Here is a 14,745-nt window from a genome sequence, read left to right as displayed (position 1 = left end):
AGGTGCCTTGGAATGTTAGTATTGAGGTAAAGTTGGTCAGAGGAAGACGTCAGGAATGAACCCTTAGGGAATAGTGGTTCATGCATATTTAATGAGTTCTTCGAGAAATCAATAATCCTGTGCTAGGGAAAATCCCAAGAACTTAAGGGTCTGTTTCTAAGAACTCGTTGTGACGTAGGTTAGCCACTGTAGGACATGGAAATAACGTATTTAGGATGGACTGTCTTCTGCACCCAGAGCACATGTCAGCTAAGGGACAGCCTCTGTTGCTCGTTATTGTGAAGGGAGGGCTAATGTAGGGGAAATGGCCTGCCTGTCTTTGTGGCACAAAGGATTTGTGCCTCTGAAACGGCGCACCTATGTTAGGGCCTCAATCCAGCGCATAACAAGGTATGACTTAACTAAATTAGGACATTTCAATGCGGTCCACTATTATTTCTTTGGTATAGTAAATTTTAAGTGATCCCTTTGTCCTGTTAATCTTTGTGACGAATTTGACATGTTTACTGATTTTGCCCCTTTTGGATACATCCTTTAGTAATTGTAGGTACGTATTTGCTAGATTTGATGGAGAGAATTTAAATTTGTACATATCAAGAAATATATTTTAAAATGTGGATGTACTGTTTTATCTCTAATGCATTATTTTTTATCAATTTTACTGTGTGACATTTATGTGATGGAAACATTGTGAATAAAGTATCGCTTGACTTGATGTGTTTAAATTGTTCTGCTGTTTTCTTTGCTGAGCATATTTTGCCACCATCTGTCACTGTGTATGTACCCTTCATACACTTATCAAAAACAAGATGATGGATGGAATGTTTGAATTAATCTCAGCACCAGTAATCACTCAGGCCACATCCCAATCCAGTGTTTATCGCCAACTCAGTTTGACCCACGCATAATCAAATCAAAAACAATCCAGCCCGTATTGCCAGGCCAAGTCCCCCCTGAACAGCAACACATGCAACCCAGTACCGGTTTCACACAGGTATAGCTAGATTCCAGTAGCATTTTCTTTTATTCTAAGCTAATGCATTTGAACTGATACTATGTTAATCTATGATGTGTGGTTTATTCATCACATTAATTTGCTTTTTTTTTCTAAAGGAAGGGAATTTCATGTTTACTGATGGATCTAAAATGAATGTTAAGCTATTTGGTGTTGGCGAGCCTAACAACTTTAACAGCGATGAAGACTGCGTTGGTATTGGGCGCTTCAACGATGGTGAGTAGATTTTTATGAAACTAGCTACAGAAAGAGCACTACATTTGCTTAAAGTGGGGCTATCACGGACCAAACAACCTCACATTATAAACCTCCTTTCTAAACTCCAAATACTTTGTAGCTGCTGAACTATCTATATGGATATATGCTGAACATTCTATGTGTATGTTTTTATTCGATACCCAATGTTGGATAGTTGGACTGTTTTATAATAGAAAAATCATTCATCTTTTGTTTGCATATCGGTTAAATGTTGTTAATTGTTTACTCTGTAAACTATTTTACTTTGGAGAGTAGTATTTGTAATAGGTCCTTACAAATATACAATAGAAATATGGTTTGCTGTTGTGTTTCACTTTAACTTATCTGCCTTGCTCTTAAATGGTTTTTACTATGTAGCACCAAGCCTACTCAAGCGCTTTTGCGAATTCTCATGAGAAGACCATTTGTGGTTTTATCTTTGAAGCACCAAGATGTCAGATGCTATGTTTATGTTTATGGATTTGTAAAGCGCATAGCTGCCCGAGGGCTTCCCAGCGCTGAGAGAATTGGCAGAGGTTGCATAGAGGATTACGGGAAGAGCCATGTTTTGGCCTTTTTTCTGAATGCCAATTCATCAGTTAGCATGCGTGTTTCCCTAGGCAGGGAGTTCCATAGTCCCGGGGCCAGATACGAGAAGGATGTACCTCCCCATCTGGCTCTCTTTATCCTGGTCTGTTTCATGAGTAGATCTATGGAGGATCTAAGGTGCCTACCTGGGATGTAATGTGTGCAAGTTTTTAAATTAAAGTCAGGCCTTTATCATTCATGGCTCTATGAGCGATGCAGAGTGATTTGAACTCTATTCTGGCCTTTATTGGGAGCCAGTGTAGTGTCTTCAGGGCTGCCCTAGCTGACTGCTGTCTAGGGATGCAGAGTAGAATCCTAGCTGCTGTGTTTTCTGCCACTTATAATCTGTTTATGAGGTATTTGCGTGCGCCAAGATACAGGGAGTTGCCATAGTCCAGCCGTGACAGTACTAGGGCCTGTATCACTGTTCTCTGAGTGGTTTCAGGAATGAGCGGTAGGATCTTCCGTAGCATTCGCAGTGCTCCGAAGCATGAGTCTGATATTTTTCTGGCTTGAATCTCCACGGACAGATTTTTGTCCAACCAGATTCCCAGATTCTTTAACTCTGTCTTTGGGACCGGGGATCTCCTAGTTCTGGAGGCCAGCTAATCGTGTTTCTTGGGATCTCCCTATTACCCAGGAACATGAGCTCTTTTTAGGCACCCCTTGTTCATCCACTCGGCAACTTGCATCATGCATGGTGCCAAGTTGTGGTGCCTAGATTGGGGGCCCTCCGTCACAGATAATATCAGCTGGGTGCCATCCGCGTATGTCACTATTGACAATCCAAATTGCTGCACTATCTTGGCTAGTGGTAGCATATATAGATTGAATAGTGTTGGGCTCCACACACCAGTTGGAGGATATCAGAGTAATGCTCACCTTCCATTAGCTGGAAGGATCTGTTTTCTAGGAATGAGGCTATCCACTTTAGGGCAGAGTCTGTGACACCGGCTTCCTATAGCCTGCGTATCATTCACCGTATCAAAGGCGGCGCTGAGGTCCAGGAGCAGAATAGCTGCTGAACTTCCCTGGTCTAGGATTCCCTTCAATTCCTCTGTTGCAACCAACAGAGCTGACTCTGTGCTGTGTTGGGATCGAAAGCCCATTTGAGTGGCATGCAGTATCTAATTATCCTCTATGTATTGGGACAGAGCCTGATTAACATATTTTTAAGCTATTTTGCCTAGTAGTGGCAGGAGTGAGATGGGTCAGTAATTCCCTAGTTCTGCTGGGTCTAGCTGGGGCTTTTTTTTAGCAGCGGACAGATAGTAGCATGTTTCCAGGATTGGGGGACAGTCCCTTGTGTCAGGGAGAGTGATATAAATGCTGTGGTTGTTGATATGGTTTTTTTACCTCCTTGCCTCAAGATGTCTGGCGGCATCAGGTCTAGGGGGAATCCAGATGTAATCTTTGTCAAGATGGAGGTCATAGCTTCCTCACTTATGTTTTAAGTGGTCTAATCTCATCCCTGTATTCCTTTCCATGTCATCTGTGTTGCTCGGTTGAATCTCACCCTGATTTGGGCAATTGTTTCCTAGCAGGGAATTGTATATGATTTCTACTTCATTCTTAAAAAAGTTTGCCATTCTATTACATCTCTCCTTGGATGAATTGGGAATGTTTGTTTCCTGCTCAGGGGAAGTGAGTGAGCGCACTATCTTAGTAAAGTTCTCTAGCCCAGTTACCTGCTGAGCTAATTTTTACTTCGAAAAATTTGGCTTGGGCTTGGAGCATTTCATTATGATACTGCCTGATAGCTGTCTTGTATTGGCTTTTTATAGCGGGTCATAACTTTTTTTTCCAAAGTCTTTCCAGTTTTTACAGGCCTTTTTTATCTGTATTAGGTTATTGTTGAACCAGGCTGCTTTTTTCCTAGATGGTTGATTGTTTGGTCTGGTTCTTTGCAGGTATTGGGCTGCTACATTATTAATCCATTCTGTCCACCTCTTATCAGACTTTTCTAGGTTGTCTGTTATGCCTGGGGCCTGGGCTTCTAGATCATTTAACATGGTATCCTTTAACAATCTAGGCCATTTATTCCTAGTCTTGGTTAGTTTATCACCTAAGTGCTGTGCCTGGGGGTTATCCAGTGTGAAAGGGATGAAATAGTGATCAGTCCATGGCACTGGCATGGTTGTCCCTACCACTAACTTGGGTTCATTGGAGAAGATGGCATCTAATAAGTGTCCTTTTTCATGTGTGCTCTCTCTGACCATGTCAATTTTTTCATTTCTTTGTCTGAGAAAAGAAATGTGGAACTAGTGGTGGATCTGATTTGAAGCAAAGACGCCAAACAAACAAGGTTCCTTTGCTGATCATGAAACCTCAGCTTAACACCCCTCTGGATACTCTTCTAGTATCTCATTATGATCCCTATTAGTGAAATTAGGTAGAACCCCACCACATAGACAGATAAATAAGAATTAAGGGGTCGATTATGTTGGCGGGCGGATAGCCACTGCCCGCATGGCGGTGGCGATCCACCCGCCAAAATTCACTGCCCGCCTCCCATTTTTCCCACACCACGGAAAGACCGTCTGCCGGCTATTATAGACGGCTGGGAAGCACTGGTGAACAGTTTATTAAATGAATTTCCATCTAAGTCTTATCCCCGGCAAGATCCACCACAACCTCGCATTTCACCAGCAACAAAAACGTTAAAATCACTAAGAAATGCTGCCCTACGCCGGGCCAGAAAAAGCACTGGAAACGTAATTTTATTCAACCACTACAAGCAAGCTCAAAAAGCTTTTAAGACATCCGTGCACAGAGACAAACAATCGGCATCAGACCAGTTCTGGTCGAAGTTAGTCTACGCCAGCAAAAGGTCCAATACAAAGTTATTTTGGTCCCTTGTGAACAGTGGCCCATTAGGAGGCAGAGGACAAAGCAGCGCAAACATAAGTGCTGATGACTGGACTGAATTTCTATTTAATCACTTCAGAGAACATATAAGAAGGACAGAGCACCCCGTTCGACTTGCAAACTTTGGCCATCACTCACCGGAAACCACTGCACAGGCAGCACCCGGTCCACAACTACAGTTGAAAGCATCCTGTATTCACCCATAATTATGAGAAAGGAGCTACGCAACGATTCAACCCCAGCGATCTTTACGACACACAGAGTTTTAATAAACACCATTGCCAGGACAATTGGGAAAGGCAGGTCAGACGGAGCCCCCGGCCCCAATGGTCTATCTCAGGGCCTGTTCAAGTCAGAGGAAACGCTGTGGTCAGGTCTCCTTGCACCACTGTTCCCACATTGCAGGCTCAATGACCACAGCCCGGATTCCTGGAAAGGTGCCATCATTCATCCCATCTACAAAAGTGGTAAAAGAGATGATCCAAAATGTTACAGAATGATAGCCCTTCTTGATATCGAATCCAAATACTGCGCCAGCATTTTACTAGACGAACTGTCAACCTGGGCGGAATCAACACAGCGTCTCCCCTTCAACCAGACCGGCTTCGTAGCTAATTCAGGCACAACCAGCAACCTATTGACAATAACTGTTTTGATGGAGAAGGCAAACGTTCATCTTATTCAACTATATTGCTGCTTCATCGACTTTAAGGCAGCTTTTGAGCGGGTGCCAAGCGGCCGCCTATGGCAAAAATTAGACCGCTGGGGTATATCTCCCGCCCTCTTACAAGCCATAATCCAACTCCACACACAGACCTGGATAAGGATAAAGTTGGGCGACGGGTCCCATGTTTCAAAAATGATCCAAACAGGAAGCGGTGTCAAACAAGGCTGCATCTTGGCGCACCTTCTTTTTAACCTGTTTATCTCAGATCTATCTTCCATACTTGACAAGGGTTACTCTCACCCGCCCCAACTGGATGGAACCTGCATCAGCAATCTGTTATATTCTGACGACCTTGTGCTACTGAGCCACACAAAGGTAGGCCTGCAGAGGCTTCTTGACGAAGTCCTTTCTAACACAGCTGACAATGCTCTTGAATTGAATCTGTCAAAAACAAAAATAATTCATTTCAGCAAACAGAAGCAGCGGAAAAGCAGCTCAGTTTTTCAACAATAAAAGCATCGATACAGTGCCACAATATAAATATTTGGGAATTTTCCTTGACCCCAGAGGTTCCTTTGTCAAACAAAAAGACCCCGTCAAGGCTAAAGCATGGTCGCTTGAGGTTGCGTCCGCAAAACATTCAAAACATTTACTAGGGCCAAGCCTAACCTCTCTGCTTAAGGTGATGAAGGCAAGATCACCAATTCCTTATCATACGGAAATGAGATTATGATGGGTTCAACCAACACCTTATTAAATAAATGAACCACCAGAATCTTTAAGCGAGCATGGCGCCTGTCGAGTTCTTCTTCTCCGGCCCAAGTCAGATTAGAACTCGGCCTATTAGATCACAATGGCGTTGAGGCCGGTGCTTTTATCAAGCTCTGCATTAGACTACGCAACTTCCGGGATGGCAGCCTTGAGTCCAAACTCTGGAATGAAATATCAACCAGCGCATTTAGCCAAAGATATTGGCAACACTCTACAGCTACTCGGAGTCACGGAATATTGGGGAACAAAACCACCACAACAGGCATTGAAGACCATATTCAAGCAAAGCGTTCGGCTCTGGTCTTTCCACTCCGGCAGGGCAAAATTATCCAGAAGAAAATATGCCTGGGCCGTTGTCTCCGATTATAAACCAGGGGTTGAGTCATCCTACTTATCAAACACATACTCCCTCTTTTGGAACATCAAATTCATGGCCCTTAGGCTAGGCGAGTGGCCCTTTTTAAAGTATTTGCCGCAATGGCGGCACCTCAGTCTTAACATCGAATGCAGGGAATGCAGCTACCACTCCGAAAGCTTGGAGCAGATAGCCTGCGCATGCCCAGCTTTGCTAAATGACAGAAGGACTTTATTGCGAGCGGAGTGGAACAAACTAGGAGCTCGCACATGTGGCCAGGCCATAATAGCAGCTATGAACCAAGAAAATACAAATCTGAACATTCGGTTCACCAAATTTGTCATCAGAGCTGCTAAAGTGCTGGGGAAAGAGAAGGCAACAATTATTCCGCCGGTTGGCCTTATCATCTCTTTGTATTAAAAACTCTAGCGGCCACTGGCCCCCTCCGCCAGGCCGGCACGGACACTGTTTTCAGAATTTGAAAACCAGCTGCCATATTTATTTGTCCGTTTTTCGAAATTTTCTTAAAATCACTCCATGACAGTTGTGTTATTTAATGAGCCTGAGCCGTAAAAGACAAATGCACATTCGGACAATTTTTCAACCCACTTTTATCGCAAGATTATTGCACTGTTCCTGCACTAACTAGGGTTCTTTTTCGCTTCCTTTTAATTCTTTGTATATGTATTCATGAGTCACATGGTTTTAATATTTTGTTATGGTTTTAGTAATCAAACAATAAATTTGAACTTGCACAGTGACCATGACTACAAATTGCGTGTTGGTGGGTTTTTCCAAGGAAACAGTTGTTCCATGAAACACAGCCAATGCTGGAATGATTTAATGACTATGCTGTAAGGTGGCTAGTCCTCTACCTCCAAAATCTTTGATATATGCGTGACGAATGGTTCATTTTGCAGTACATTTGGCCAGTAACATTGCTATAAAAATTTGGCATTTATATCTGATTGGAAAAGAGGGTTTGGGGATCTTTCCTGCTGCAAATGTTTTAGATGTGTAAGCCTTCATTTTGAGTAGTCTGGTCATTCTGACCCTTGTGAAAATCCCTGTTTGCCTAGCGATCAGAAGTGCTACCACCCTTAGTACTGGGTTTAATAAAGTTGGCATACCATATTAAACTTTGGTAGGTCAAATCAACCGGAATATAATATGAGAAAAAGCAACAGTAACTTTCCGGACAGTACATATTTTGATATGATAAACACTAACAACAGCAGTTTATTTCCCCAAATCTGTTATAAGAGGATGTTTAGTGCACTAGGTTTATGAATATAGCAAAAGCCAGGTTAAAATCAAATACTAAGTGACGATTCGATCAAGTAGGCTATAATCAAAGGTAGATTTAGCCACATAACCTTTAACTGTGAAGCTCCGCCCAAAATTTTATATGCAGACTATTGTACCTCTAGAGCAGACCAGTTATGTGCTTTAAGGTATTGAGGGTGGAGTCTGACAAGTGTTGATTTCGAACGTTCAGGTTCTTTTACTGTATTTTAATCCTCGCACAGAAATGGAATTTCATATGTATTTTTAATGCCTTTACCCTGTCTAATCATAATTCATGTGTATTTTCAACATAAGATTGCTTTTTAATTTATTTTTTCTACTGTAATGATTTTAATTAATCACACAATAAAGAATTTTGTAGCTTTTGTACATACTGCACCAGGTGAATTCCAAGCTCTGCAGTGGTGGATTTCATTGGGTGCAATCCATAGTGCAATCTGTTTCTTGCTACTCATAATGAGAACCCTTATTGTAGATGATATATTTAGAGCATATTGTGCCAGCGATATTGGTCAAAAGGGTGGATGGTTCTCCCCATGGACCTTCTGATAAATGTAGATAAAATCAGCTAAATAACATAGGTCAACATTTGATATGATACAAAGACTGATGCCATTTCACTTGCAATGGTGATTCTTGTAAGGTGTTGATTCTTCTATCGATAATATACGTTCAGATCGAGGATGAATAACTTCAAATATACATTTTACCATTATACATATTCAAACGTGTCTCCCCATGCATTTCGGGCTAGGTTTGCCCTTCATCAGGGGGGAAAATCTGTAGAATAAACATATCAAAGAGGACGCCACTCATGAGTGGATAAGCAGCCCTCACCATGTTTTCAGGTATAAGTTAGAGGAAACCCGAGTGAGGAGATTCTGATAAATAAAAAAATCGGAAAACAATGCCCAGAAGTTTTCAAAGTACCGGCCTGGCCACTGGTTAGTCTGTGGGATGATGTCATTAAAACATAGATGAACGTAAGGAGATCAAACGTGTGTCGGTAGGTGTGATAACGGTACGTGCAATAAACATGCAGTCTGGTGATAATCAAATGAAGTAGTGAAGTTAAACCGCTAAAGGCAGTCAACAAAGCTTAATGCCAGGCCTCTAGACACGAAAGAGGATCTGAGGTGCATGTGGATGTCAACGCGCAGGAAAAAGCGCCAGAAGTTGTAGACCGCCGGTGGTATGTGAGAACACGTACAGAATCAAAAATTAGCTAGCATTCGCGCCAAGAATTTTCAATTCTATTAAGGACACGGAGGCGAGGATTATGCTTCTCCTTCTTTACTGCATAAATCACAGCAGCCAGTAAAACATACAATTTAGTAAAACAAACTACATTGTCCATGGTACTTTGCGTCAGCCACGCCTCCTTAGCTCTCCATAAGAGCCCTGGTTACTGTCCCATCTTCCTCTCTCTTTGCTCGAATTGTATAAAAGTCCACTAAATCAATAATATTCACGAACATCCTCCAACATGGAAGTTAACAGGAAACCAAATTCTATCGAAAGGCTTCAACTTGAAGACATCTCTTATTCAGACTTCTTGTCTGCGCCTAGGGAAAACAAACATGAACAACCCGTAATTTCTGCATATTACTATAATTCGGTACAATATCAACGGGTGGGTAAGCATGAACAGGGATAATCCTCACCTCCGTGTCCTTAATAGAATTGAAAATTCTTGGCGCGAATGCTAGCTAATTTTTGATTCTATTACAGGACCGGAGGCTTCGGATTATGCTAGTTTAACGCTTATTAAAAACAACAGATGTTATATCTCCCACCGGTTTATAATAAAATTGTTTGAAAGTTGATTCAGATGACCAATCAGCACAACGCATAATTTCTTGAATGCTAGATCCTAACATAAATGACTTTGATGCCATGGCACCACGCACAGAATGTGCACCAAACATTTGAATATCAACACCAGCTTCCTTCATGATATTACAAAGCCAACTGGCTATGGTTGCAGCAGACACTGGTTTAAAAGGTTTTTGCAAAGCAATCAAAAGTTGAGTAGAGCATTCAGGTCTCAATAATCGAGTACAATCCTCATAAGTTTTCAAGCATTGGACAACACATAATTTCTCATTGCTGGAAAAAACATTATACTCTATATGCCTGGAGAGAGTCTTGGTACGGCCTGTAGTAGTAAAAGAAACCCCTTCCGGAGTAAATACTCTATCTGTAATTTCCAATGCCCGCACATCCGATGAACGCCTGCAAGCTGACAAACATAAAAGCATTGCTAGTTTTGCAAACAACTGTTTTCGTGATAATAGATTATTCATTGGCCAACTATTGAAAAGAGAAATGACTAAAGAAACATCCCATAAGCCTGAATACTTAGGTGTGGGAGGATTCGCTATCCTTATGCCTTTAAGAAGTTTACAAACCATAGTATGCATACCAACCGGTTTCCCATTGAATTATGTCCTGCCGAAATGGCTGATCGAAAGTTATTTACAGATCGATAAGCCAACCCGCTTGCTGCCTTCTCTGAAAGGAAATTTACAATATTGGGTAAGCCTGCCCCCATGGGATCCAGGTGCCATTCCACGCACCAACCCATCCAGCCTGTCCAGGCTGAAGAGTATCGCTTCCTGGTGGAAGGCGCCCAAGCTTGCTTGATGAAAGCTGAAGCTGTCTCCGAAAATCCCGGCATTTCCCACTGTTGCCGGAAAGTCGCCATGCCATCAGCGTCAACCGCTCCGAGAGGATCAGAGGATGTCGCTCCCTGTGAGGTCCCAGGAGAAGGTACTCCGACCATGGGAGCATCCTGGGAAGATCGCAGCTCATTTCCAACAATATCAGGAACCATGGTTGCGCTCTCCATTGTGGCGTCACTAAAATCACCTCTGCTTGTTGTCTGAGAATCTGAGAGGCCACTCTCAGGATGAGAAGGAAAGGTGGGAATGCATAATTCACTGCCCCCGACCAATCCTGAAGAAACGCATCTGTTGCTTTCGCTGCTGGGTCCGGCCTCCAACTGAAGAAGTTGTGAATCTGCCGATTCAGCCTGGAAGCAAACAGATCCCTCTGACACAGACCCCAAATATCCTGCAGCCATTGGAATATGCTCGGCAGTAATTTCCAATCGCTGTAGTCCCTGAGATGCCTGGAATTCCAATCCGCTATTAGATTGGCCTGACCCGGAATATATTCCGCTATTACCGTTATCTGGCGGTTCAGGCAGCATGCCAGAAGTCCTTGGCAATCTCCACCAACAGGGATGATCTTGTCCCTCCCAATTTGTTTATGTATCTCACTGCCGATACATTGTTCATCCGTAGCAGGATGCAGCAGGAGGTCTGCTTGGGGGACAGGGTTTGAATCGCAAAGGAACCCGCTAGGAGTTCCAGACAATTTACGTGTAGAGATAGTTCCTGGGGAGACCACCTTCCGGCTGTGGAGATATCGCCGCAGCGCACGCCCCAACCCCAACGACTGGCGTCGGGCTCGATGACCACTTCGGGTAGGGAGCCAAACATGGCTCTCCCGTTCCATGCCTCCACGTGGCCTAGCCACCATTGCACCTCGTTGCTTACTTCCTGTGACAGGGGAACCAGGTCTGTGTATGCCAGACCCTTCTGTAGGTGTTGAATCTTGAGCCTCTGTAATGCTCTGTAATGTAGTGGCCCCGGGAAAATCGCTTGAATGGATGATGCCAATAACCCCACTACTCTGGCAATAACCCTGAGAGAAACCATCTGCTTGCTGAGAATTGCTACTATCTCTTTCTTCAAGTCCTTGAGCTTCATTTTGGGAAGACGCAATTGGGCCGTCTGGGAATCTATCACAAAACCCAGAAACTTCATCGTCTGAGACAGGATCAGGGCCAATTTGGCATGGTTGATTACAAACCCCAGACTCTGCAGGAGAGAGATCGTCATCTGGAGATGATGTGAAACCAATTCCGGACTGTGAGCCATTATCAGGATGTCGTCCAGGTAGATAATCCAGCATATTCCCTGCTCCCGCAAACGTGCAACCACCGGCTTCATCACCTTGGTGAAACACCAAGGAGCCGAGGAAAGCCCGAAAGGAAGGGCCAAATACTCGAACCACCGACCGTTCCATTGAAATTGCAGGAAACGGCGGTGTGGAGGAAAAATGGGAATGGACAGATAGGCATCCTTGAGATCTAGTCTGACCAGCCAATCCCCCTGCTTTAACAGGTCCGCCAAAAGGTGGATCCCTTCCATTTTGAAATGTTTGTAAACGAGGTAGTGGTTGAATTCCCTCAAATTCAGGACCAGTCTGTGACCCCCATCTTTCTTCTGGACCAGAAAAATATTGCTGCAAAAACCGTGTGGCTTGTTGTTGCATAAAGCTATTGCGTGTTGTTGAAGCAATTCTTCTATTTCGTTGTCTATAAAAATGCATTCTTGGTGGGAAAAACGGAGAGGATTTGGAAGTGTGTCCTGACAGGGTGGCTCGTAAAATTCCAGTTGGAACGCTTGAACCGTCTGAATTATCCACTCATCCTGGGTAAGGTTGCGCCAATTGTGTAGAAAGAATTGAGTGCGACCCCCCAAATGTAGAAGGGACAAATCTGACACGCTTACCTGCGGAGTTCTGTGCTTGAAAGCCCGCTCTGTTGCCACCTCCTTGGAACCGGCGTTTGTTGAATCGACGACGAGTGGGATAGAAGGTTCCCCCTCTAGTAGAGTCCCAATCACCTCTTCCGCGACCGTAGTCACCTCTGGGGGGACCTTGATTAGCGAAATGGCCTGACGAGCGTCCCCTGCCTCGTCCGGCCCTGTTGAAAAGGCCTTGGGTAAACACGCGCTTGATTTCTGATTGAGCCTTATCCAAGGATGTAAAAGTTCCCACATACTTTGACACATCCTTCACAAAACGGTCTCCAAATAGGTTGCCCTCTGCGAGGGGACCGGTTTCAGCATTTGCCAGATCAGTAAGATTAGTGTCCATACGCATGAGCAAGGACTTACGTCGTTCAGTAGATATGGCACAGTTGGCATTGCCAAGCAGCCAAATGGCCCTCTGCGTCCATCCTGCAAGGATATCCGGATCCACCGGGTTCGCTGTTTCCTTGGCCACCAGCGCCATCTCCAGTATTTTTGCGAGGGGTCCTACTATGTCAAGGAGCTTGTCCTGACACCCTCTCCAGGCACGAACTATCCCTTTTTTGGGGTCTCTGGCAAACTTCTTTAGAAAAGTAAGTAGACTTACGTCTATCTCGGGAGTCTCTGCAACTTTATCAGGTAGGTCTGGTCGAGGGCACTCCAACCTAAGTCGGTTGCGGACCTTTTTGTCAAATCCTTTTCGGACGTTCTCATGCAAGTATTCAATGACCTCGGGCGCTGGAGCCCAGTCCGACGATCTGGGGTGTATTATTTCACTAGGATTGAAGGTGAAAGGAGTATTGGTTGGATTCTCCGGAGTGGAAGAAGCCACTTTTTTGGTCTTCTTCTTGAGAGGGGCGTCATCATCAGTTGTAGTAGCATCGGTATCAGTGGTCGTGGTATCGGAGTCCACATAGACCTTTTGCTTACTCTTTGCCTTGCCTCCCGTGGAATATTCGTGATCGCCTGCAGGTGGCGGAAGTGAATCCAGGGCGGTAGCATGTGGCCATCGACGCGCTTTGACTACGTCAGTAGTTGGGTGCGCAGTACGTTTATCTTTAGTAAAACCATGACGCTTGGCAAAACTTTCAAGCTGCTTGGTGATAGGTTTGAGCGCAGCTGCCAATGCTTGTTGCACAGTATTGGGAACTGTGGTCGCTAGAGCCCTGTTCACCGAGTATTGAACGGAAGCGTCCAGAGCCTCCACTATATTATCTTCCAGGACAGTCTCCTGCTGTCCCTCATAATAGACATCCTCCTCATTCTCATAGCGCACCCACTCATCCATGGTAATAATAATAATGCAGTGGGGCAGAGTAATTAATATCAGATAAGCTTGCCAAGTGACATAAAGTTTATATTGGAGGAGTAAACGGGGGGGGGCAGCCCACATGCACACAAAAAAGTTAATATTTGTACCAAGTCCCCTCAGCAAAAGCTGTATTCAGATTATTGCATCCTAACATAGGCGCAGGAGCCGAAAAGAAGCTATTCCTGGAGTGTGTGCTCACTCCTGCAGGGCGACGATTCTTTCAGCCAGTCAGGCGTCCTTCCTACTACCGGTTTGTGTTCAAAACGCAGTAGAAATGGCAAAACGGGCCAATCTCGGCGTGTGCAGCCCAACGTGAGCCCAAAACAAGTCCAAAACCAGCCCAAATCAGATCGCGTGGGCTGCACACGTCGGACGGGAACCACCCTGGCTCCTGCGGTGCACCAGGGCGATGAGGCAAGCCCAAAACACCGGCGCTTGAAGCGCTTCGACCCAACCAGTCGCTTTCTCGACGCCCAGCGGCTTGGTACCTCCGCGCCTAATGCGCGTCTTTTAAAACTCCATTCCAGCAGCGCTGGGGATCGGAGCAAAGCTCCCACTTACGGCGTGACACGCCCTCTATAAAATGCTGAATGAGGCAGCAAACCGTAAGTAAGACAAACCCATGCATGCACATTGACAATAACTTCTGAAGCGCAGCGCGCTCTATCGTCCCTGGCATATAATGACCAATCCAGTATTCAAATAATAATACAGCGTGAGGGGTACTTATCTCTTGCTGTGAGCAGCAAAGATAGAGGATGATGGGACAGTAACCAGGGCTCTTATGGAGGGCTAAGGAGGCGTGGCTGACGCAAAGTACCATGGACAATGTAGTTTGTTTTACTAAATTGTATGTTTTACTGGCTGCTGTGATTTATGCAGTAAAGAAGGAAAAGCATAATCCGAAGCCTCCGGTCCTGTAATAGAACCTCAAGTGCAGCAAAAAAACAATGCTAAGGATATACTTATATAAACAAAGTTTGCCCCGAAACAGGCATGCCAAACGAGTGAGAAGAGTGC

The 14,745-nt window shown here is 44.4% G+C and overlaps 1 protein-coding gene across 2 annotated transcripts in view; it reads left to right on the top strand.

Annotated features, from left to right (window-relative positions):
* LOC146854037 (echinoidin-like) overlaps nt 1-14,745 on the top strand; it is a 147,209-nt gene that overhangs the window by 97,502 nt on the left and 34,962 nt on the right. For both annotated transcript variants that reach the window (XR_014981159.1, XM_085651889.1), the window contains exon 5: nt 1,114-1,231. Coding sequence is in view for 1 of the 2 variants with exons in the window: in XM_085651889.1 (XP_085508015.1) it covers nt 1,114-1,231 (118 nt within the window). In the remaining variant the exon portion in view is untranslated. The remainder of the gene's footprint in view (nt 1-1,113; nt 1,232-14,745) is intronic.

The sequence above is a fragment of the Triturus cristatus genome, chromosome 4_1, assembly GCF_964204655.1.
Source record: "Triturus cristatus chromosome 4_1, aTriCri1.1, whole genome shotgun sequence".
Lineage (NCBI taxonomy): Eukaryota > Metazoa > Chordata > Amphibia > Caudata > Salamandridae > Triturus > Triturus cristatus.
This window is presented reverse-complemented; position numbering and strand designations above follow the sequence as displayed.